At 45.3% G+C, this 25,847-nt stretch overlaps 1 protein-coding gene across 50 annotated transcripts in view; it reads left to right on the forward strand.

Annotated features, from left to right (window-relative positions):
• Positions 1 to 25,847, forward strand: part of LOC138288307 (mucin-19) — a 1,675,551-nt gene that overhangs the window by 398,129 nt on the left and 1,251,575 nt on the right. For all 50 annotated transcript variants that reach the window (XM_069229764.1, XM_069229784.1, XM_069229763.1 and 47 more), the window contains 2 exons: positions 10,181 to 10,268; positions 10,414 to 10,548. In XM_069229764.1, the coding sequence (XP_069085865.1) occupies positions 10,181 to 10,268; positions 10,414 to 10,548 (223 nt within the window). The remainder of the gene's footprint in view (positions 1 to 10,180; positions 10,269 to 10,413; positions 10,549 to 25,847) is intronic.

The following is a 25,847-nucleotide window of genomic DNA, read 5'->3' on the forward strand; positions in this document are numbered from 1 at the left end:
CTATTTGTCCAACTTTTTCATGATTGACTTATAAAAAGATCAAATATGGGATTTAAATATACAAAACAGTTTGTGTGTTTTAGACAATGGCATATGTAGTTAAGGCCTATACGGCATTCCCAAATAACCAACAGACAATAATATCTGCTATGCATGGTACAGACACTCAGAACATTTAGGGAGCACAGTTATTACACCAGGCATTCTTGGCGTGGTTTCCCCAGTCTTTTTGCCTCTGCTTCCTGTGTTTTTGACTGTGTGCTGGACTTTGTTTTTGCTGTTATTTTGTACTCTGGGCACTTTACCACTGCTGACCAGTGCTAAAGTGCAAATGCTCCCTTTGTAAATTGTGATTATGTTTGGTTATCACTGATTGGCATATTTGATTTTTTAGTAAGTCCTGGTAAAGTGCACTAGAGATGCTCAGGGCCTGTAAATCAAATGCTATTAGTTGGCCTGCAGCACTGATTGTGCCACCCACATGTGTAGCCCTGTAAACATGTCTCAGACCTGCCACTGCAGTGTCTGTGTGTGCAGTCTTGCACTGCCAATTTGACCTGGCAAGTGTTCCCACTTGCCAGGTCCAAACCCTCCCTTTTACTACATGTCAGACACCCCTAAGGTAGGCCGTAGGTAGACCCGTGCACAGGGTGCAGTGTATTTAAAAGGTAGAACATATACTAGTGTGTTTTACATGTCCTGATACTGAAATACTGCCAAATTCGTTTTTCACTATTGCAAGCCCTTGTTCTCTCATAGGTTAACATGGGGACTGCCTTTAAATGTCTTTTAAATACAGTTTCCCATTGGGAGCAAATGGAGATACGGAGCTTGGGGTCAATGAAACTTTCAATTGAAAAATACATCTTTTGGTAGAGTTGCTTTTTAGATTGTCTGTTTGAAAATGCCACTTTTAGAAAGTGGGCATTTTCTTGCTTTACCATTCTGTGCCTCTTCCTGCCTGTGGAATCCACATCTGGGTCAGACCGACAGTTGGGCTGTTTGTGGGTTTCCTCTAGACAGTGACACAAAGTGAGCTAAGGAGTGTCCTGCATATCCTGATGAGTCTCTTGGACTAAAATGGGGAGGGTGGAGCTGACACTTACACCTGAAAGGGATGTGGCTGTTCTCACACAATGCAGTCTTCAACCCCGTGGTGTGTGTCTGGGACCAGGCCTGAGCAAGGCAGGATCTTGTGCACAACAGAGACTTTCCTTTGAAGTTTGCCCACTTCAAAGTAAAAATGAGTATAAGTAGTGAACCCAAAACCCCAGACTTTTAGAATACTTCTGAATCAAGAGGAACCGTTGCGAAGGAGAAGAGCTGAAGGGCTGGAGGAAGAGAACTGCCCCTTTGCCGTGTGTACTTTGCTGGGTTGGCCTGCAGTTGCTGCTTTTGTGTTAAAGAGGACAAAGACTAGACTTGCTGTGTAACCTGCTTGTGAAGAATCTCCAACGGCTTGAACTGAGCTTACCTCCTGTTCTGAAGTCTCTGGGCCATCAAAGACGTAATCTGCTAGCACCTGGGATCTCTTGCTGAGACCCCTACCCTGCCAAGTAGTGCTGCATCCAGTCCCTGTGCCTTGGAAAGGAGAAGCTGGTGAATCTAAAGAGAAAATCCATGCACAGGAGGCGAGGAGCAGCACAAAAATCAACGCCTGCACCGTGGCTGAAAAATCGACGCATCATTGGTAAAATCGACACATCACCAGCTCATTGTGGATTCATCAGTGCTGTGCATCTGGATTTTCCATGCATCGTCCCTGGGCGTCAAATCCTGCAATATCACCGTGCAGACCTGAGGCTGCTTGTCTGGAAATCGACGCACCTGTTCCCTGCGAGGAAAGAATCAAAGCATCACTTGCCCAGCATCGAAAGAATCAACGCACACCCTAACTTGCAAGTAAGGAATCAATACATCACTTGTTTTTGTGACTCACACTTGCCCATGCAACATTAGTTTCAATGCATACCAGGTGCTAAAACAACTAAACAACGCATCCATTGATTTCTATGGATTAAGACTCTTTTTACTTTAAAAATTCATAACTTTGCTTGTGTATGTTGGATTTTTGTTGTTTTAGTCTTGTTTGTTTTAAATAAATATTGGCTAGTTATCTAAACTGGTGTAGAGTCCTTTTTTGGTGTTGTCACTGTATTACTGTGTGTGTTACTACAAGTACTTTACACATTGCTGCTGAGATAAGCCTGACTGCTTGTGCCAAGCTACCAAGGGGGTGAGCAGGGGTTATCCTGGTGAGGGTCCCTGCTCGGACTGAGTGCAAACAGACTGCCAACCAGAGACCCCATTTCTAACATTGGTGATTAGCGGTGAGGATAGGACTTGTATTTGTACTTGACATACAGCTGAGATGACCCTTGTCTCATTAGGGAACAGTGAGGTGGTCCAAAGGACCCCGTGCCTGAGAACACTAAGAAGTACAGGTAGTGGGTGACCATCAATGGAAAGAGTGTGGAGGCTCTGAGAGACACTGGAGCCAGTGTGACTACTGTCAGGTGTCATCTGGTGTTTGCAGAGCAAGTAGTCCCTAATGTACTTCACCAAGTAGTTGCTATAGACAACTCAGAGTGCCTATGTAAGGTGGTGTAGGTTCACTTTGAATGAAGGGGTCTCAGGATCCTTAAAGGTAGCTGTGAGTCCAACCATACCTGTTCATTGTCTGCTAGGTAATAACCTGGAAGATTCCCCTTGGAGTGAGGTGAAATGCTGGTCACACTTGGAGATGTTGGGTCTGCCTGGGAGGGCATACGAGACCAGCCAGCCTATGGCAGCCAGTCAGGGTGATCAGCAGGTCCTAGAGCCTGAAAAAGAGGCCCAGGTGCCTGCCAGGAAGAGCAAGGGCAAGGCGTGCGGGAACGGCCCCAGTAGATCCTACTGTCTGGGAGGAGGCTGCACCTGAGGAGGACACCCCAGAGCATACAGGGGGACAAGTGGCTGAATTGGGGGGATGTGCCCGAGTTGACCCACTGTCAGCAGGAAGGGGGTCCCACCAGGGAAGAGTTCTGTGAGGCACAGAAGTCATGCCCTTCTCGTGAGGGTCTGCGGTGGTAGGCTGCAGACCAGGCATCTGGCAAGGAGTCTAGCTTACACTAGATTTGCTGGGAGGATGCCCTCCTGTATAGTGAGCCTAAGGTTGCTGAGCCTGGGGCAGCACATGTGCTGGTGATACCCAAGAGCTTTAGAACTTTCCTACCGGAGCTGGCTCATGATGTGCCTTTCGAAGAACATTTGGGGCAGGACAATACTTTTTAGAGGCTAGTCACCCACTTTTACTGTCCCCGAATGCACAGGCACTCTGACAGCTATTGTAGGCCTTGTCATACTTGCCAGGCAAGTTTCAAGAGTGGGGGAGATGTAAGGCTCCCCTTCAACTGTTCCCTGTTGTCAGCACCCCTTTTAAGTAGGTGGGAATTGACATTGTGGGGCCTCTGGACCGCAAGAAAGCCATGGGCAACAGGTTCATCCTGGTCTTATTGGACCATGCTACCCGGTACCCGGAGGCCATCCTTCTGAGGTTAGTGACAGCCCATTGATTGGGATTTTTACCCACATGGGGTTCCCCAAGGAAATGGTATCTGACTGGGTTACCAACTTCATATCTATCTATATAAATTCTCTGTGAAAGGAGTGTGGGTTAACCTACAAGTTCACCACTCCTTACCACCCTCAAGGAAATGGGTTGGTTGAGAGATTCAAGCATGCCTTGAAAGGCACGATAATGGGCCTGTCAGAGCCCATGAGGCATAAGTGGGACACCCTCTTGCCATGACTTCTCTTTGCCTACATGGAGGTACAGCAGAAGGGACTTGTTTCAGCCCCTTTGAGCTGCTATATGGCCACCCTGTGAGGAGACCTCAGAGTCTGGTGAAGGAGGGCTTTGAGAAATTCTCCAGTAAGCCCCCACAGGAAGTGTCTAGCTTGACAGAGCTGACTTCCAGGAATCAGCCCAAGATATTGATCTGGATTGAGGCTTGTCAGACTGCTTTTAATGCCCTAAAGACAGCCATGTGCATGGCACCCTTGCTGAAGGCACCTGACTTCTCCAAGGAATTTGTTGTGCAGACTGACACTTCAGAGCATGGTGTGGGGACAGTTCTAGCACAGCTAAACGAAGAGGGCGTAGTTCAGCCTGTAGCATTCATTAGCAGCAGTTTACTTCACCAGGAACAGAGGGAGTGCAATTAAGAGAGAAGCTTTTACTGTGCTCTGGGCACTGAAGAAGTTAAGACCCTACTTGTTGGGACACACTTCCGTGTTCAGGCAGGCCACAGGCCCCTCAGATGGTTAATGCAGATGAGGGGTGAGAGCCCAAAACTGTTGAGGTGGTTCATCTCCCTACAGGGAATGGACTTTACAATGCAACACTGCCCTGGTACAGAACACGCCAATGCTGATGGTCTGTCCAGATTCTTCTGCCTTCGTGATGAGAACTCCCGTGAGGTTGGGTAGTTCTCCCCACTTTCAGCTTGGGGGACACCTGTTAGACCTGGCATCCTTGGCATGGTTTCTGCTGTCTTTTTGCCTCTGCTTCCTGTGTTTTTGATTGTGTGGTGGACTTCGTTTTTGCTCGTTTTAGGTACTCTGAGCACTTTACCAATTCTGACCAGTGCTAAAGTGCAAGTGTTGCCGGTGCAAATTGTGATTATGTTTGGTTATCCTTGACTGTCATTTCTAATTTACTAGTAAGTCCCTGGTAAAGTGCACTAGAAGTGCCCAGAGCCTGTAAATCAAATGCTATTAGTGGGCCTGCAGCACTGATTGTACCACTCACTTAAGGAGCCCTATAAGCATGTCTTGGACCTGCCACTACAGTGTCTGTGTGTGCAGTCTTGCACTTCCAATTCGACCTAGCAAGTGTAACCACTTGTCAGGCCCAAACCTCCCCTTTTACTACATGTACGGCTCCCCTGAGGTAGGCCCTAGGCAGACCCATGGATGGGGTGCAGTGCACTTAAAAGGTAGGACCTGTACTGGTGTTTTTTACATGTCCCGATAGTGAAATACTGCCAAATTCATGTTTCACTATTGTAAGGCCTATCTTTCCCATAGGTTAACAGGGGGACTGTCTTTAAATATATGTCTGTTTGAAAATGCCACTTTTAGAAAGTGGGTATTTTCTTGCTTAACTATTCTGTGCCTCTCCCTTCCTGTGGAATTCACATCTGGGTCAGACTGACAGTTGGACTGTTTGTGAATTCCCTCCAGACAGTGACAAAAATGGAGCTGATGAGTGTCATGCATATCCTGATGAGTCTCCTGGACTACAGTGGGGAGGGAGGAGCTGACACTTACACTTGAAAGGGCTGTGCCTGTTCTCACACAATGCAGTCTCCAACCCCCTGGTGTGTGTCTGGAGCCAGGCCCAAGCAAGGCAGGATCTTGTGAACAACAGAGACTTTTCTTTGAAGTTTGCCTACGTCAAAGGCAGAAATAAGTATAAGTAGTAGATCCAAAACCCCAGATTTTCAGAATACTTCTGGATTAAGAGGAACCGGTGCCTAGAAGAAGAGCTGAAGAGCTGGAAGAGGAGTACTGGCCCTTTGCTGTGTGTGCTTTGCTGGGTTGGCCTGCAGTTGCTGCTTCTGCCTGAGAAGGGACAAAAACTGGACTTTGCTGTGTAAATTGCTTGTGAAGATTCTCTAAGGGCTTGAACTGAGCTTGCCCCCTGTTGTGAAGTCTCAGGGCCATCAAAGACTTCATCTGTCAGCACCTGGGATCTCTTGCTTACCCTGTCAAGTGGTGCCACATCCAGTCCCTGGGCCCTGGAAAGGAGAAGCTGGTGAATCAAAGGAGAAATTCTATGCACCAAAGCCAAGCAGCAGAAAAATCGATGCAGCACCTGCACCGCGGCTCAAAATTTGACGCATTACCGGTAAAATCGATGCATCACCAGCTCAGCTCGGATTCATCGCTGCCGGGCATTCGTATTCTCCACCCATCATCCCTGGGCGTCAAATCCTGCAACTTCACTGTGCAGACCTCAGGCTGCTTATCTGGAAATTGAAGCATCTCTTCCCTGCGAGGAAAGATTCAATGCATCGCTTGCCCGGCAGAGAAAGAATCGATGCACGGCCTCACTTGTATCTAAAGTCATTGATTCATCTGTTGCTGTTTCAATGCACGCTCGCCCGTGCAGCACTATGTTTGATGCCTACCAGGTACTTTGTGCTAAAACAACGCATCAATTAATTTCTAAAGATTACATAACTTGGCTTGTGTACGTTGGGTTTTTGTCATTTTGGTCTTGTTTGATTTAGATACATATTGGCTATTTTTCTAAACTTCTGTGGAATCCTTTTGTGGTGTTTTCTTTGTGTTACTGTGTTTGTAGGTACAAATACTTTCCATATTGCTTCTGAGATAAGCCTGACTGCTGGTGCCAAGCTACCAAGTGTGTGAGCAGGGGTTATCCTAGGTTTTTATCTCACCACCCTGACTAGATTGAGGGCCCCTGTTTGCACAGAGTGCAAACTGACTGCCAACCAGAGACCCCATTTCTAACAACAGTGAAAAGATGGATTTCCATACAGATGTCAGGCCGCTTGAAATTCTTTACTTAAAGGCCTCAAGTTATAGACCTTTGTCGATATTTGCCTTGTTTGAAGCCACTGACTCATTTGCTTAACCTCCTGGTTTTAACATCTAAGACAACAGAACCAAAGGAAGACAAGTATTAAACACAGTGAAATCACAAAGGTGTGCACTGCATTACACACAGAGGAAGGCAAAATTCAACACACCTCCTAATACTCACACACAAACACAACCACATGCATGTAGAGGTAATGACACCAAGACACACAACAAACCTCTCCCTTACACATTTACAAAAGACAAAACTCCTTCTAAGTTCACACCCACAAAACACTGTACCAGACCAGGGTCATCCTATAATGCTACCACAAGGGAATATGCCTGGGGTCACCATTCCACATCTTATACTCAAATGTAAATATTCCGATGTGGATTCATGTTTGACTTCATGGCCTTAAATAATTTGCCTTTAGAAAAACTACTCTTTGTATTTTTGGACTGCTAATCACATCAGAAGGTGGAGATATGTTTTATTTAATAAATGATTGAAGCAAGACATATATAGTTATTTTGTGTAAATGGGGAATGACGATCACTACTAAAGTATGGTACATGATTACAAATGTATGCATAGTTATAGCATGTGGATGTAATTAATTGAGTGAAGGAACACTCAGTCAGTGGTTCATGAGTAAGGTACAAACACACTGATGTGTACGTAAGTAAACCAGTCATGCTCTTACCAACTACCTAACGCTTGTGGTATATAGCACAAACCAAAGAAAGGTTTCTTTAACCAACTGTGGTTTCTAGCCCTCTCTACCTCCTTACTTTTTATCTCTACTGCTGCGTCCATTTCTTCTATGTGATAGTCGTCCATGGCAGGATGTCAGAAAGGTAAGGCATGATCAGGCTGTCATTATGAGAAGAAATTATAAGAACCACAGTGAGGGAACAGATAGGCTACAGGGCAAAAGTACAGGACAGACCAATGCACACCTGCAAGAAGGGGCTTTGAGGTTGGTTTGAATTGGTGTCTCAGACTCTGTACTAAGCAGGTGCGGCTCCTCTGCTGTGGCAGAGGAGCGTCTCCCCCCTCCCTCCACCTGCAGCAGCAGAACTTTTACAGTAAAAATATAATAAACTATGTTTATTATGTTTTTACTGCAAATGGGGCAGGGCCACAGGCATGACAAGGACAGAGGGCAAGAGTGCACAGCACCCCCCTCAGTGCTCATGTATGTTTGGCTGGCGTCTCGGGCCGGCCAAATATACATGCACAGTAGGCTCTGTCCAACCCGTCAACACAGTGCCGGATTTGGAGGGAGGAGGCAGAGGCTCCCACTCTGCATCGGAGCGCCTCCAAACCTACTGCTGCTTTCATGCTGCTAGCAGCATGAAAGCAGCGGTAGGATTGGATGCAGGGCTGGCTGGGAGCCTGGGCATGTCCCTGCTGATGAAGAACGGTTCGTAGGTATTTTTTATTTCTTTATTTCTTTATTTTTTTGGTTGCGCTCCCCCCCACCCGCGACTCCCCACTCCTTCTTCCTCCCGTGAGCCACAACTGGTACTAACAACGTGAGGTTGGTGAGGGGAATCCCTCCATTCCGCCCTAAAGGTCAACTCACCTCTTTGGACCAGGTTAAATATGTTATTCAAGACCCAGATCACGGGGAAACACTGTTGGGGAGAGGGGGAGAGAGAGGGGCACACTCCTGCAGGCTGTATTCACAAGATCCAGACTCAATTCCTGAGGCACAGAGTTCCAAGTTCAAACTTTCAAGGTCAGATCCCAACCTAGGGGTGAGAGCACACAAATTACTGAAGAGTAACTCAACAGGAGGGAAATAGGACATGAAGGTAACACAATTTAGGACTTGTGAGACAAGGGAGTTCAGTGCAAGGAGGTCCTAAATCCTGGGTTGCCACTATTGACCTGGAAGTGTGTCTGAGTGTGCTGCTGGTCCTCTAGTGGCTGGGGCTGTGCATCTTAGTCTAGGAAATGTAGTATTACATATAGCAAGATGTGTTTAAAACTGTTTTGTGTGTCATCTCTTATTTGTTTCCTTTTTCCTGTGCTTAACTGTGTCTTGTGACCTAACAAGTGGTAGCGAACCAGACAATGAAAGTTAGGAGTAAGAATCAGATGACACACTCCCTTGCGTTCTCACTTTCAGGTTAGTTCTACCACTTCCTGGGTAGTAAAAGAAGTGGGAACATATAGGCAAAACACAAGAGGTAAAGAAAACACAAGAGGTAAGGTGAGAAGGCAAATCTGGAAACCTGATGATAATTTACATAATATGCACTATCAAAAACATATATATTGTTTCACTGAAAATACATAGTCGAAGACCATTTGTGGTTCAGGCAAAGGCCTGTGCCTAACACCCGCTGTGTATGGCTGAAGGTTGTGCACAGAGGGGTTGGCTGATGGCAGAGGGTTGGGTGGTGGTCCTGACCAAATGACAGGCACTCCACTAAGCTACTGTTGCATATGGCCTCCTGCTGCCCTGCAGGAGTAAGCTCATGGGTGTGGGTAGGGTGCAGGGACTAGCTGCAAGCCTGGGCCTGTGTCTAACCCCACTGCTCATGGTCAATGACCTTAAGCCATAGGCCGTTTGCTGTAGTGGTTTGTTGATGGCAGTGGATTGAGCAGAGTGTCTGGTCGCAGTCGTGGTGTTATGACCAGCGCCTTCGGCACACTGCCTAAGATTTGATGCAGTGCTTGACTGCATGGGTTTAGAAATTAAGTACTTCATAAAAAGAAAATGAAATACACAGAAAAAACACAGTTAAAAAAGAAGTTTTGATTCTGTCTCAAACATGGTAAATCACTGAAATTCACCAGTTATGGTTACCAACACGTACAACACATGCCATAACTTGTGCCATGTTGTTCTCTTCGTGCTCTTTGCTTTGTTTTCCAATTGCTTTCAAGGTGGTGTTTTGAGCAGGTCAGTCGATGCAAATGATGGGATGTAACGAGCACTGGCAACCATAAGTGGCAAATTTTAGTGGTTTGTCACATTTTAACCATAACCATAACTCATTTTTCTTTTAGGGTACATACAGACACACAGTTTAGTTATGGTTAATTAATACTTTCCACAAAAAAAAAAAAAAATGAAAAGCAGTTTGATTTATCTGTAACTTTTGATCCAGAGTACGGATTTGCTGAAATTTGACGATTGCTTAGCGCTTGGCATAGTCAGCTAAGGTTCACACTTGGTGCTACATCAATAAGAATGTAACAACGCTTGTAGGGGCAAAAATTACATGGAGGTGCTAAATCACCACTGGTGCAATATCAGAAAGTGTGCATATCTTTCACAGCTGAATAAATACTACATTCAAAATAGACACTTTCATGGCATTAAGGATAATTGGATATTTTAGAATTTTCGTAATTGCAACTCTCTCATCAAGGCCCAGGGTGAGGTCATGTCAGGTGCCCTGCATTTGGTGTGAGAGTTACGGCTGGTGTATCTTTTGAGCAAATTAATGATTGTTGCCATGACCACACGAAACCCAACGCCTTAAGATGCGAACACTCAAAGAAGTATGTGTAGTGGAAACTCAGTCACATTGATGTTCATAACAGCAAGCTTCTTTGAATTTTCAGTACACAATCAAAGACGCGTATATTATCCGTTCGGACTGCAGTATAACGAACAACAAGATAAGCAGTGGTGCAAAGCAATTTTCATCCGGTGAGTTGAAGAATTTACCTTGAATAGTGCAGTGCTGTATTTATTAGAAAACAGCACTGTTTTGTCCTTTGAAAACTGAGGCTAAAATGTAACACTAGTCATAAAGAGTGTGTTTAATCGACTGTCATTTTTTTGTTTTGGGCAGACATGTTATCGATCTCGACAACGGGCTCAATCTGTGAAATAAACACACACTCTGGGATGCGCATCGTGATAGAGTGTGGCCCTAATATGCAGTGCTACTTGATAGTGCCGCCTTCTGGATTTGAAAACACCAGAGGTAGGATGAGAAGACTGTTCGGAATCACACAAGGCCAACAACAGCATTGCATTTTCAAAAGCCTTCATGCATTTGATGTAACGTGTACTTTAGTACTTCCTGTCAAACGCATTTCTTTGTCAATTACTTTGTTGCTAAATCTTAGGTTTCAGGATGCAACGGCTTACAGCAATGCAACATATACATTAGAGTGGCAATGCTGATATTTGGAACAGGGCAAGTACACTACATGCTCTACATCTGTTTAGCAATCTGCTTCAGCACATGTTTTTACTTGTTTAATTTATATTGAAACATAATATGAGTAGACTTACTTCAGTAAATTGTATTTTAATAAGGGATGGAAAAAGGGATACAAAACAACCAAATAAACTGAAAGCCATGCTGTTTGGAACCTGCACTTCTTTCCCATATCAACTATTCATCAACACCTGCCATGTGCCCACTACTACATAACCTCAATATCTGTCTCAGAAACCCAGACCTTGCATCTGCCCAGACAACTACCTTCAACGTTCTCAACCTAAGCTACTGGTGCAAGGCTCCACACAAAGCAAGCCGCATGTTAGAACCTGGAAACCACTCATTGAGCAGCCCTCCACCTGCGTACCATGTATGGCATTCCTGCCATTGCGTCCTACATTCATAGGCTGACCTGCCGCAAACCTGGACTCCTGCACTGTACCTCAAGAACCATCCATCACGGGAAAGACAACCCACGGAGTCCCTCTTAGCATTGCCACCTGGGTTCGGGACTGTGTTTAAGACGTTAGATTCCCTATCTCTGAAACAGCCTGTTCCTTCACTGCATAGAGCTGCACATAGAGCTGGATTCACATAGCAGTGCGATCATCTCTCCTGGACCCTTTCCTCACTGCCACGAACGAACAATCAGTAAGCTCCACCCTAAAGTCAATTGCCCTGCAAATATCTTTTAGGTCGTGCACAATATAGCTACCTATTGCTTAAAACGTGTCGCTGAACCCAGCACATCCAGCAGATGTCATCCTGTCACACCCACCACCTTACGCAAGAAGGTTGCCACTGCAGTTCTTCTTTCTACAGTGTCAGCTGAGAGTGGCTGAGTGGATGTCATGCGTTACATCCTATGGCAATCATTTTGCATCCACAACATTGTCCTACTACTACATCGCAAGGTAAACCGAGGTACATACATGTAGAGTTGATAATATTAAAGACACCCTGCAATTCAGTGGTTGCAGAATTATTGTCGGTCTATATTATCAACCTTGATAGTGTCATACAACCACTTATAATGAATCTGGATGATGCCGAACTTAGTGCTCTGGTTCTACTTTAGATGTCAATAGTTTTATTCCAAACTGACCACACACACCACACTCTTCACGCAGGTATCACAAGACATGCCATACTCAGAGATGGGACATTGACCTTTATTAAAGCTATCATAAGAAGCACTTCATACAGTGACTCTGTACTCTGCTTCTTCCTTGAAACTCTTGTGAGCTGGTCCTCAGATTCTACATTCTCTCCACTACCATTTATCATACTTTCAAATTCTGGTATCATTCATACCTATGGACATCTTTGGGGTTCTTAAGGAAATATAGTAAAAACATACAGCAATAAAGCCATTCTGTAAGTAACTCCTTGAAGTTGTCCTCTGGATATGCAGAGGCATCCCAAAACTAATCCTAACTAAAAGCGGTATACATGTCCAATACCAGTCCTGATACACCAACTTACCTCCTTCGCAATGACTTTGTACTTCTTAGTACTAGTCTCATCAGGGACATACTTCAACATCATACTCAGCACAATACCCACCATTTACCCTCAAGTTGACAAGGTGATCCAGACATTTTGGTGTCACATTAGGACACTATAAAGACTCCTTTCTTACCCAGTGTACCCTCTATTCCAGCAGTCACAGATTTATAGCCCCGGTGCCTTATCTAGGCAAATGGACACATTTCAGTCCCAAAAACTGCAGAATGAAAAAAATCTCCAAAATAGTGGCACATACCAAAAAAGATTTTATCACTTCCGTCCAAAGAGCATTACTTTGACCACCAGAATTGCACAATAGAATAACCTGATCATGTGCAAAATGTTTCACTCACTGGGAAAGATCATATCACCCCAGTCCTTAGAAGCGTATACTGGGTTCCTGTCACAAGGCAAATACATTTCTAAGTTCTTTCTTTATCCTTGTTGGCTTTACCACAAAATTCCACCAGGACAGCTGCCCCATACTATAAGTTGTCTTTCTCATCTTGTTTGCATGACTTTAGAACACATGTCCCAAACTATAATCCCAATGTATATCTAGATCAATAATAAGTACATGTTTATTGTTTCAGAAAACAAAAAACCTGTCTAAGCCCTCATGCAGATTAACTTTGTAAGTGACTCTCAGGAAAATATGAGATGTACCATATTTCTTCAAAAAGTCAAGATAAAAATCTTTAATTTACTGGCCGTCGGTTCTTTGGGCAATGTTGTTGACATATTTAGTGGAAGTTTGACAGTGGTCCAGGACCACATTCTGGTTTAAGGCTCAGAAAAGATTCCAAAGGCCATTTTCACATAATGCTTTGTATTTGAAAGTTTGATCATAAGTTCAAGCGCTCTCCCTCTACCTCTTTTGAACCAGCCTGCTTCACTCTGAGTGCTGGAGGTAAGACTGGTGTCCTCTACAGCTAGCTCAAGATATAACACATTAAAGATGAGATGACAAACATATTGAAAGTCCCTCTAGATCTAACAACCACAGACTCAAACACATCTTTCCATTGCTTACAAAGGTACTAGAAAAATAACTCTACCTGTCACTGCAGTACTATTTGAAGTGACACTCTACTACACTAAACAACAATGGACCTCACACCAGGTTATGATATACAATGTCTTTGATTTGAAGAAGGGTGACATGAAATATGCAAATGATGTAGAGACCTGCAGTCCCTGTTTTTGCTAGAACTCTCAGCCACATTTGGTACAGGCAGCTACTCCTTTTACAAAGTAAAGTCTTTACAACCAGGTAAAACAAACATGACTCAGACATTGTGAATTCCTCTGAAGTATGAGATACTCTAAATCAATCACTTGGTTGGTGAAACAGATTCTTCCACCTACAAATCATAAGACACATTCTTCCCGCCCCAAAAGGTCACAGTATGACTAATGAGTATGCATTGCATATCTAGAAGATGCAAGTGGCATCTTCCTAGGTCTTCTGCTCTATCTCATTCACAGGCTCTCACAGCTTTAAAATGCATCTCCTCGAACACTGCTTCATCTCAGTAACAAAATATGTCCATCCCTGCCCATACCATATTTGGTCTCTAAAAAGTCTCCTTCAAAACCTTATTCATCAAATTTTAATAATAAACTGCACCACATATAGTTTCAAGACAATCAAGCACAATCTCCACCATCACTGACGTATCACTATCCAAACTACCCACATTCTACTAATCAAGAAAATGAGAGAAAGCCTTGGGAGTAGCTGCTTCTGGCTTGTGAAGGTTTTTGTTTATACATCCGAAAAGAATTAAAACGTTGTACTATTGTTTCGATATCACACCAATCTCTGCCTACCTTTAGCCAAACCAACCACCCTGTTCTAGTGCAGCACTTGCACCTTCTGACTTCTGTACAGACTGGGGCCACCATAGACCAGAATTGGCACCTGTTTGTATTTGCATGCATGACCTACTGTACTTGATTTTTGGGCATCTGTAGTCATCAGCACCTACACTACACCTGCACCCAGGTGTAGCACATTGTACCTTCTAGTGCTTGCACTGTATTTGAATTCACTCCTCATTCATTCTCACTGACAAATCATCTGCTTTTAAACTCACATCCACCTACACCACAATTTTAGGTGTAGTTACATCCACTGGCATTGCATTGCAACTGCACCTTCTGGAACCTGTCTATTTTCCCACTGGCAGCGAATCTCAAGTATTCACTGACTAGTGCTCTGCTCCAAAATGCTCCTAAACAGTAAAATCTAGGGTGCAGCTTTAAAGTCTGGTGACAGGGTATTCAAACTCAAATGCAATGGAGTACCCTGCCCACCAAGTTCTTGGTCCACTCCCCTCATTTAGAGATGGACAGATTGTATGTATGTAACATGTTGGCTCTGTCAAATGAATACTTCCTCTGATAGCCCAATGAAGGAGGGGCATTGGAAAAAGGGCATTACATTGTCCACCTCATTTAGGGAGGATAATATAATGTCTTTTTTCCTGTACATCACTGCCAGGAAAACTTGGTGGCGGGGGACAAGAAAAAAAGCAATAAAGGCTCCAGCACCTTGCGAGAAAACTCCCAGGGTTTGGAGACATTACAATTTTATTTTTGAAACCAAACACACTTCAGGATTTTGTTTAAAAAAAAATGAAAAACGTTTGAAAAGTTTGAAGGCAAGCCATAATGGCTGACATAACATACATCAAACTTTTCCTACATTGACAGGAACTGCCATGATGGCAGTTCCTGTCAATGCAAAGAGATGTCCAGGGGTTGGCAGATATCTAAATTTGTGGGTGGTTGTCCCTTGGCATGGCAGCGTTATGTTTCCCATTATACCGAAAGCGTAAACACTGTTCACCAATTTCTAATCAGCCCCTAAATCCTGTGCCTCACTAGCACTCCACCAGCCTGTGCTTCAGTGTCCATTGGCATCAACGCTGCTCAGGGTCTAACTTTGGCTTCCACCTTGATCTCTGTCTGCACTTTCCTGCATATGTACCACACTCACCGTCACTGCAACCCACACTACATTAGTGCCAACTGTATCTACTGATCCAATATCTGACACTGAAAGAAACAGACACAGGGATACAAGCACACTGAAAATATAGGCAGACACATACACTGAGAGACACGTACAGTGGAGACATAGACACAGTTATACATGGACATGGGAAAGCACTGACATGAAAAGACACAATCACAGAAAGACAAAAGCTGGGAGTCATAGATAAATGAAGACTTGAACAATTGGCTACACTGACAATGGGCGATGTAAAGGAACAAGCTCAATAGGAGACACCAGGAGGCACAGACAAGAGGGAAGACACTAACAGAGTGCCTAATGTCAGTGACAGAGGGCTTAATTTAGGTGTGGCAGCTATATCCAATCTGTAGATTCTCATCTGAGCAATCCTATTCAGTACCGTTGGTGTTACAACTCTGGAAATTACTCACCACACCACAACAGAGAAATTGTCTCCATGCTGTAACTCGCCACAGGTGTATTTACTGGATATTCTAGGATCAGCATAATTTACTTTGTACCCACCTCAAAACAGGCATGCAGACATGAAGCGACAGAGACACTAATAAGGTTAAACATTAACATAAGGAGAACCTGAACAGGATAGATACTGAGATGCAGAAGCAAGTTAAGGATAGATGCGGACAAGGCCAGCCACTGCCTTAGATAGACACTGACATAGATGGGCATGAATTCAGGGACATTTGAAGACTGAGAGGAACAACAACTTTTTTTGAATGACTAGAATCTAATATAAAGAAAAAATGACAGCTGAGAAGTACAGAATAATCATATCAAGTAATGGATTATATTTCCTCACAAAGGAGGTTAATTTAAAGTCTGACACAGTAAGAGGATTGTAATAATCTGGCAATGCTCCCACCTGTAAAATTCACAGTATTTGAAGTATTGGAAAGACTGGGTTTGTGACAGTGAAACCTCTGATGGCTCCACTGGAAACATCTAAAGCGACAGGCCATATATTTGGATAATCATATGGATAGTCCATTCCCTATTTAAAGCAGGGGACCGGCACAGATGTCCATGCCCGGGGCTTGCATGCAAGGCAATATCAATTCAATTCAAAGAAGCTTTATTGCGGCTACAAGAGCCAAAAAAGCGCGAGCAGTAATAAATACAAATAAATACACATAATAAAATTACAGGTAAATATAATGATAAAAGGGAGTAAAAGATAAGATAAAATGGAAAAAGTGAAATAAAAATCGATTAAAAATGGAATAAAATGAAATAAAATGAAATGCGCTGCGCAGGATGTTGGGACAGTCTTATTTGGAGTCGTTGTCCAGAAGAGTTTTCCCTCTGACAAGCCAACTAGCTCCGAGGAATTTGGCGATGGCGATCACTAGCGTTGGCTTGGTGTCTGATCTGAGGATTCGCAGGGCTAGCGCAGAGCAGCGTACTCCCAGTAGTCTGCATGCCGGGGCTAGCCATTTCCTACGGGGGGCAGTATACGCGGGGCATGCAAAAAGGAGGTGAGGGAGATTCTCGACGGGGGCTTTGCAAGCTGGGCATGCGGTAGATTCATTGTGTGACCAGCTGCTGGTGAAAAGTCTTAATGGGAGTGTTCCAATGCGGAGCTGGAAGTACAGTTTCCTTTCCATTGGGGCCGTGATTAGGTCCCAAAAAGCTTCGTACTTGCATGACTCTTTTAGGTTGGCAAAGTCACAAGATAATGTAGTGTGGAGTGCAGCCCTTGTGTCTTCGTAGTTGGCCATTTGCCAGTATAGTTTCTTTAGTTCGCTTTTCGAGGGAAAGTCTGACGTGGCTGGTGAGTTCCAGAGATCATCGAGCCCGAGTGAGTATAGTAAATCCTTGATGCATCGTAGCCAGGGGATTCTGTGAAGATGGTCGGCTTTTAGGATGACCTGTAGAGCTTCAGTGAAGATGTCGAGCTCCGGAGTGGTCCATAGACGCCGCCAGTACAGCAGAGGTCGCAGGTGGGCTTTGTGACCAATGCGTTTGATGCCGAGATCCTTGAAAAGAGGGAACAGTGGGGTGCTTAGCGGAAGGGATACAAGGTTTCTTAGGAAGTTGTTTTCAGCGGTGGTTAGGTCTTGGGTTTTGGTATAGCCCCAAAGTTCAGCCCCGTAAAGCGCTGAGGAAACGGCCTGGGCTTCGTATAACTGTAATGCTGGGCGAATTGGTTTTGTGTGTGAGAGGTGGAAGTTTTTTAGTAGAGCCCCAGTTGTTTGTCTTAATTTAAGGGCTTGTTTCCCTATGTGTGGCTTCCAGGACATGTTGTCAGTGAGTGTTATGCCCAGGTAGCTGAAAATGCCCACCTTCTCAAGTGAGGAGCCCTCTAAAGTAAACTTCCCTTTGAAAGATCTGTGGGGATTAAGGGTCATTAGTTTTGTTTTCGAGGCGTTTATTTCGAGTCCCTGTGATGAGCAGAAATGCTCGAAGCACGCAAGGAGTTTCCTTAGACCACTGGGGGTCTTGGATATCAAAAGAGTGTCATTGGCAAAAAGTAAGACTGGGATTTTTTGTGTGCCAAGTGAAGGTCCGTCAGCCTGCAGTCTGAGGAGGGAGGGGACAATTTCATTGATATACAGGGAAAAGAGGGTCGGGGCAAGTACGCAACCTTGCCGCACACCCCGGGAAATGTGGATTCTATCAGTTAGTTGGCCCTTGTTGCCCCACCTGACTTGTGCGTAGTTGCCCTCGTGGAGTCGTATCAAAATGGCAAGGATGTGCTCCGGGATTCCCATCCGAGAGAGAGTGACCCAAAGTTTGTTGCGAGGTACTAGGTCAAAAGCAGATTTGAGGTCCACAAAAGCTACATAGAGGCTGCCTTTACCAATGAACACTGTTTTCCAATATAATAATAGGAATCTGAGGGCTTGATCGGTGGTGGAAATCTTCTTTTGGAAACCGGCTTGGAGGGGGCTAAGGATATCGTGGTCAGTCATCCATTCTTCGATCTTTCCTAGGAGGCAGTGTCAGAAGACTTTTTGGACACAGTCAATTAGACTAATAGGTCTATAGTTACAGGGAAGAGATCTGTCGCCCTTTTTAAAAATTGGAATAACAATAGCCGCTTTTCAAGAGTCGGGAATTGGCGCCCCAGATGCTATTGCGTTAGCTAGAATGGTGAGGTATCTTGACCAGGATGCTAGGTCTGTTGAGAATAGGTCTGCTGGGACGCAGTCTGATCCAGGGGCCCTGCCGCGTTTTAAAGTGCTTAGAGAGTAGGTTATATCACTTTGATGGAACAGCAGGGGTGCTGCGGTGGTGGGTGCTAATGAGTGAATTAGGAGGGGGCCCGTACAAACAGAGGTGGGGCTATCATGATCAGGGGAGTACAGACTACTAAAGTGAACTATCCAGTCTCTTGGGGCAATGTTGGTTGTAATGACCAAACCACTAGTTTCTGGGCCTCGCGCTGCCAAGGACCAGAACAGACTATAATTCCTCTTGCGCACAGCGTCGCTGAGTGCTGTCCACCATTTGATATCTTGATCACGCTTGGCTATGCGTCTTGCAGATTTATAGGACTTCCTAGCTACGCGGATGGCGGTGGGGTCCTTGGATTTAATGGCTTGAACTAGGCGCTTGTTTAGGGACCGACACGTTTTGTTGAACCAGCGGTGCCTGCCTTTGGGTCGTTTGTCGTCGTGGGCAGGGGGTACTGAGAAGTGAGCTGCGATATCCCTAAAGCAGGAGGTGTGGATTGAGCTTATTTCCTGGTGGGGAGTTGCAGAACCTGCCTCTAGGTCCATTAGTGTGGATTTTAGGGTGTTATTGGCAGAGTGCGGGCCGCGCCACGATCTTGTCCCATTTTAGGTGTCTTTTATTGTTGGCCAGGCTAATACCCTCGGGTGCTACTGCTGCGGAGTTAGACGTGGCTGGGAGGTTACCTAGGGCTAATGTGTGGACAGAGAGAGGGTTGTGATCACTTTCAGTCCTTTCGATGATCGCCATATCGATGACTAGAGGCCATAATCTTATATCGAATAGGCAATAATTGATTCTGCTGGTGTGGTTGGTTTTGTTGTACGTGTGACTACCATTGGTGTCTGAATTGGTTCTGCCATTTAGCGCCCTGAGCCCAAACTCCATGGTCAGTGATTTGACCTGAATAGCGACCGACGTCCATCTCTTGATGGGTGGGATTGACAGGGCGGGGATAGACAAGGCTTGATCTTCCTCGCGGGTGGACCTGAGATCGTCCCAGTCAAGGGGTTTGAATGTGACGTTGAAGTCCCCAGCCACAATGGTTTTGTGATGGCGGGGATAAGTTTGTAAAAGGGCTACGAGGGCGCAGAGGGTTTTGGAGACTTGACCCCCCCTGACCCCTCGAGTGTAGATATTAAAGATGTTCACCACAGAGTCAGTCCCAAAGGATAGACAAAGGCCTAACAGGTCGGGAGAGACGGTAGGTAGCTGTGATATGTGGCAGCTAAGTGATGTTTTGATCCAGATTGTCAGGCCCCCTGAGGGCCTGCCTCTCGTACTGGCCACAGCGGGGATGTGGAAATTTGTGTAGCTTGTTCGGAAAAGTGGATCGAGTGACCATGTTTCCTGGAGGAGGCATATGTCATGTTCGTCAATAAAGGAGGAGAAGGATGGGAGGGGAAGAATAGATTTCAGACCTGCCACGTTCCATGAAACAAGTCGTACCCCAGATTGTGGCTGAGTTATCCTGTCTAAATGCCTGGGGTTTGTAAGGTTGGCTGTCGGGGGTTGGTCTGGCAGATGTGGTTGAGTGAGCAGAGATGGGTTGATACCAATGTTTGCCCGTGAGGCTTGCGGTGGTTGGTGATGTTCCTCTGATGGAACTGGCCTGGTCCTGGTCCAGGAAGTGCTTGCAGGCCTAGGCAGCAGCACTTGGTTTGGTGGGCAATGTGCCTGCAAGATGGAAGGAGCGTCGTTGTCATGATTGTTCAGTGGACCGAAAGTGGTCTCGGTGTCATGGGTGGTGGAGAAAGTACAAGGACAGACAGCGGTGGGGTGAAAGGAGGATCTGGGGGTGGTAGATGTTAGAAGGTTGCAAGGTTTGCCTGCGCAGAATTTAGGGGAGGCTGTGAGTCAATCATATTTACCAAGAGAGGATAGGTTTTCTGCTGGGTGGTAACTCGAGCACTCCTCGTGGAACATGGGTGGCCTGGGGTGTTTAAACTGGATGCGTGAGTGTGCTAGTGGGCTTGTTCTTGCCTCTAGGGCCACCAAATTGTTCACCATGGTCCTGTTCTTGAGTGTCAGTTTCAGGATATCAAAGTGAGTTCCCGGGTCTGGCCATCGTACTACATTAATTAAGTCCTCCCGTATTATGGATCGGCAGCCTCTAACATGGCGAATCAATGGATTGCCTTGTTTTTTATAGAGTCTGCCCCTTCCTTGCGTGTCATTGTGGTTAACTTGGGAACGTTAACCATTAGAACTATATTACCTAAATGGGACTGATCAGTGGCAGGTTGTGCAGAGTATTTTGAGGCAGTGTTGCTCATGGGTTTGGGGGTTTTATGATAGATGTCTAGTGGGTTTCCTATGCCTGAATTGTAGAAAGAGGGTGTCTGGTAAGAGTTTGTGGTCTTTTCTCCAATGGGGTGAGGACCGACGTAGCTAGAAGCTGAGGAGTTGGGCGGGTTTGTTGTGATGCCTGATAGGGTTGGGTTTTGGGCAAGGTTAGTGGTGGTCGTGTTATTTGCGTGGGTTAGCTGTTTTACTATTGCAAGTAGGGAGTTAACCATATGCTTGAGTTCTGTGACTTCCTTCCTTAGAACATGTATGCATTCAATATGCTGTGGGGTTACAAGAGGAAAGTGCACATTGGTTGCTGCTGGCCCATCTGCCAGGGTGTCTGGGTTGGTGTCGTCGTGTGATTCAGGGATGTTGGTTAAGGGATTGAAACGGTTACTGAGCTGGATGGAATCATTGGTGGCAAGTGGTGGGTCTTCTGCAGGAGAGGGGGCGGGATGGGTGATAACATTCCTACTTTCGCCCACCCCTGTAGTGTCACTGACTTGTTGCCCACGTTTCACGAAAATCTCAGTGATTTTCGTGGGACCGTCCTTCCTGTTAATTGAAGGGGCCCTCCCCCCAGTTTCAATAGAAATATTTGCCTGGGAGCTAGTTAGTATTCCATTGCATTCGCCCAGGAGAGAGTCGATTCTATCCATGACGCAGTTGCTAGCTGCATGCTTATGCCTTTTTCGCTTGGCTTTTAGCACTACCCCGGCCCCTGCCTCTATTGCTTTCCTTTTGCCCATCTGGTGTTGGTGTAGGTGCAAGGTTGAACGATAAGGTGTCAGATTTAGTGGAGCAGCTGACTGGGGACACAGAGTTGACAATAGCAAATGGGACTAAGTCCAATATGGCCTTCTTGGGTGATAGATGTCAGGGGGGTGGCCCAGCCCAGCCTCTGTCGGCCGCTGACGGGCGCAGGACGGGCCCGCCCTTGGCCCGGGCTTTGCTCGGGCGCCGCTCGCGCGGCAGGAGCGCGAAAGTGTTTTTAAAGGGCTCCTGCCCCTCCACTGGCCTCACAGCACTTCCCGCGACGGCGGGAGCGCGAAAGTGTTTTTAAAGGGCTCCTGCCCCTCCACTGGCCTCACAGCGCTTCCCCATTGCGAGGCAATACAATCCAGGGCATGGCAATCATTCAGTGGCCCCCACTCATAGAGAGAGAACTTCCTGCATGTGAAGTCAATGTATGTTATGTTTTTCAAGAACAAATTCACAGTTTGGGAGTTTATTCTTGAAAAAAAAATCTTTGGGAAGTAGGTCGATCAAACACGGTACCTGATCGGCCAAGCTTTGTTGCTTTTAATGGAGCTGGACATGGTTTGGTCTAGTGACCCTCCAATGCCCCCAGAAAAAGTGGCCTGGGCATTAAGGCTGTGATCCTGATCTTTCAGCCTCTGTCCTAGATTTCAATGAGGTCGACTCTGAGGGTCTATGGACTGATAACCTCTTGCATCCTGCTGGTAAAGCACACCAAGTGTCTCATGTGGGTTCTGCAGTGGGACCTTACGTCTTAATGGGCCCAACATCAAGGGGACCTCTCCTACCATGTTCAGAATTTTGAAAAGACTGCAAACAACCTGCAGTGGTGGTAATAAACCATGATTTTGTCAGTGGCAGACCCCTCTCCCTTCTCAACTCATTGGTAAGTGATTGTTTTGGGGTTGGGGCTGCCATCTGGCAAAGCAGAGGGAATGGCTTACTAAGCTCAACACAATATCTTTGCATGTACCGCTCTTCTTTCTAAGAAGAAGCTGTGGATAGTGCTCTCCAGGGTACCTGAAAGGAATCTGTGTTGCTGACTAGATGGTGCAAAGACCTGAAGAAAGAGGCATTCCAATAGGTGCAAGGGGCCTCTGAACTCACCACTTTCTCTGTTGCCAAGATGGTAGCAAAACTCTCTCCAGTGTAGCAACATTTGGGCCTAAGCTGGTGAAAGCAGGTACACATTGGGACTTCATAGCATTAGAGTGCAGCTGCAGGCGCCTGCAGCTCACTGTCAGACCAGAGGCAGGAACAAGTGCTGGAAGCAACTAGAGAATAGCAGGGCTTTCAAGCAGGCATCTCTCCCTGTCCTCGCACCAGAGGATCAACTGCTTGTGCCACACTGCCCAGATTTGGGGACACCCTCAAAGGCAACAATTTGCAGTATGGCTGGAGAAGTGTGGCACAATAGTTAGAGCGGCAGACCCTGATGCAGAGATCTGGTCCAGGACCAGGGTTCAATTCCCACCTCAGTGGGTCTTGGGCTCACTTCCCTTGGACCAGATAATTCTTGCCTCAGTGCCTAATCTAATTAACAGGTCCCACTCTGTAACTCTGGGCAATAGCTTGCTTAATCTCCACAATGGCCCTCACAGCACTTGGATGCTTGGCTTCACCCTGGGGCTGTCCAGGAGTGATTGCCTCACAGGGAAAAGCCAGGGGGGGTTCCACAGCAGTATGTGTACAGTGCCTTGAGACCCTAACGGGTGAGTAGTGCGCTATACAAGTGCAAAGTTTACACTTTTTACTGCAGACAAGGGAGTACAGCTGTAGCACTTAAGAAATCCAACCTGCAGTTCTTTATTGTGCAGAGGTTGATACTGGTGTTACCTCTGTATTGATGCTGCAAAATTGCAATGCGTGAGAGTAGTGTGGGAATGATGCACTACAAATCACAAGATAATGCAAAGCAGGTAAAAGGTGACACATCCACACTTTTTCAGCAGCAGACGTCCTTCACAGCTGACTGCCTTGTGGAGGAGGAAGCTTGTGGAAGAGAAGCAAATCTTTAATGGCCTCAGTACATTAACTGTCGCACAGTAACTAGATGTCATGGAGCTGTGGATGCTGCATTTGACACCATTGATTACATTGAAAGTCACAAAACTGAGACCAGAAAGAAGGACATCTCTACTGAGGGTAGGGTTCAGAGAATGGGAGACTTGATGAAGTCTTCCATGCTTCAGAAGTGTGCAGTAACAGCAGTTGTTTGGTTGAAAAATCAGGCAAAGCCCTGTGAATACCTATACAGGTCTAATGCCATCAAAGTATTGGAAGGCACCCAGGTCAAGGAGAAATCCAGTTTCAAATCGCCACTGGAACTGTTTATCCTCAATCAAGTTATACCAAATACAGAAGAGGCTTTCCATATATTGACTAAGTCTATAAAGGCTCCTACAAGAAGCTATGGTAATACTGGTACTATAGAGCACAGTCCTACTGACAATTCTAGCATACGTGAGAAAATCTTGTGAGTACCCTTGTTCCCTAATTTAAGGCAAATGACTGTCACTGCAAGGTAGAACACACAATATTTAAGAAAGGAAGCAGTGAGATAACCAGGCCTGACCACTGCACTATACCTTGCATATTTGGAAAGTCTCATCTCTCTGGTTCAGATTTTGAAAGTCATGGATGCCTATGAGGTTTGCTTAAAGATCAATTTGAGACACCTAGAATGCAAACTCAGACTATGCTGTTAACTTGGAACTGACAGTTATGTTTTTACATGCTCTTATTGTCTGGTTTTGAGTGATGTCATACTGTTTTGATACTCTACAGAACAACATTTTACTTTCTACTTTTGAGGTATAATGTGCCTTATTTCCCAAAGCTCCAAAACATTGGCACGTCCACAGAGTCATGACTTTGGACATAATATTTCCCTAATTGAATATGATACATATCAAAGAATAGAAAATGGATATCTACCCTCAACCACCTCCCCTTATCCTAGCATGTATGAGTATGCCTGTTCTGGAGTCTTCACCTCCCTCTCCAGTTTCCTCGACTCCACTCTTCCCTCTTGATTTTACCTTCCACAACAATTTCTCGTTTTTTCCCATCCCAGTCCAATAGGTTTTTCACTTTCCCATTTGAAGATTGGGAACCTCATGACAACCCAGGGTGTTAAATATCTCCTCCCATTTTCAGTGGAAAAAAAGGGAAGCTCTTTACAAAAGAGGTACTTACATATCATCACAACTAAACTCCCTCAGAGGCCTCTTTATATTGCACACAGATCACCACAAAGTTGTTTGTTTCCTTACATGTTGTCAAATATATATATTCTACTTTATTGGTGTACAAATAGTGTATATGTGCCATGATTATAATCAAGATTGTTGTTTTTAAAAAAGGCAGTCTGGAAGAATATTGGTCCCACTAAGGCCAGGCAACACATCTCCGTGGAATAAAAGTGGGCCTTTCTTTTACTGATTTGTTTGGGCACTGCTTTAAATGGAATTTTAGAAGTGCAGGTCCTCACAGTTTAGAGCACCTGTTTGCTCCTCAGAAGTGTGGGTACTCTGCCATTAAATGTATTGCAGCAGTGCTAAGAATTGCAGGTACCTTCTCTTTCAATTTAAAGAAGTGCAGGTACTCTGTACCTGACAGTACCTGCCCTTTTGAAGTACTGAGTTGAGGGCCACTTACAATAATATGCTGATTTCTATTTGAAACTTTGGCTACACCCAATTGCCTTCCAAAACCCACTTGCTTGGAACTGCAAACAAACAAGGAGCTTTTCTCTTTCATGCACATAGACTGACTCAATTTTCAATCTGCACAACATCATACAAGAGAAATCTCTGTAGTGCCCACCCTGGAAACATTTGAAACTTTGTTCCCTCTCTTCTTCTTAACTATCTGTCACTTGGACCTGGTTCTACAATTGAGGGAGCCAGTTTCCTGACTTGGTTCACATGGGGGTTGGGACATGTTTGATCTGAAACACTGCCTGCTGCAAGGGGACTTCTTCAGGGCAAAGACTGCTGATGAGCTACTAATGCCCAGGACGGAAACGGAGGCACTGACTATAGAAAGCCCTGAAGTAGGAAAGTTGCTTCTGAAAACCAAGTCCTTAAGCTCTTTATCACAAATTGGGAATGGTACAAAACACCAGTTAGCCTACATCTCTCATTTCATAACCTAGAGGTACTCTGAGGTCCAAGCTGCCAAATTAACTAGGAATCATGTTGCTGGGAGTGACCTGCCCAACTATGTGTTTTGAAAGAAACCCCTCTGAAGGTTACGTCTGGACCACTATCAATTCAGT

The sequence above is a fragment of the Pleurodeles waltl genome, chromosome 4_1 (assembly GCF_031143425.1).
Source record: "Pleurodeles waltl isolate 20211129_DDA chromosome 4_1, aPleWal1.hap1.20221129, whole genome shotgun sequence".
In the NCBI taxonomy this organism is placed as follows: Eukaryota; Metazoa; Chordata; class Amphibia; order Caudata; family Salamandridae; genus Pleurodeles; species Pleurodeles waltl.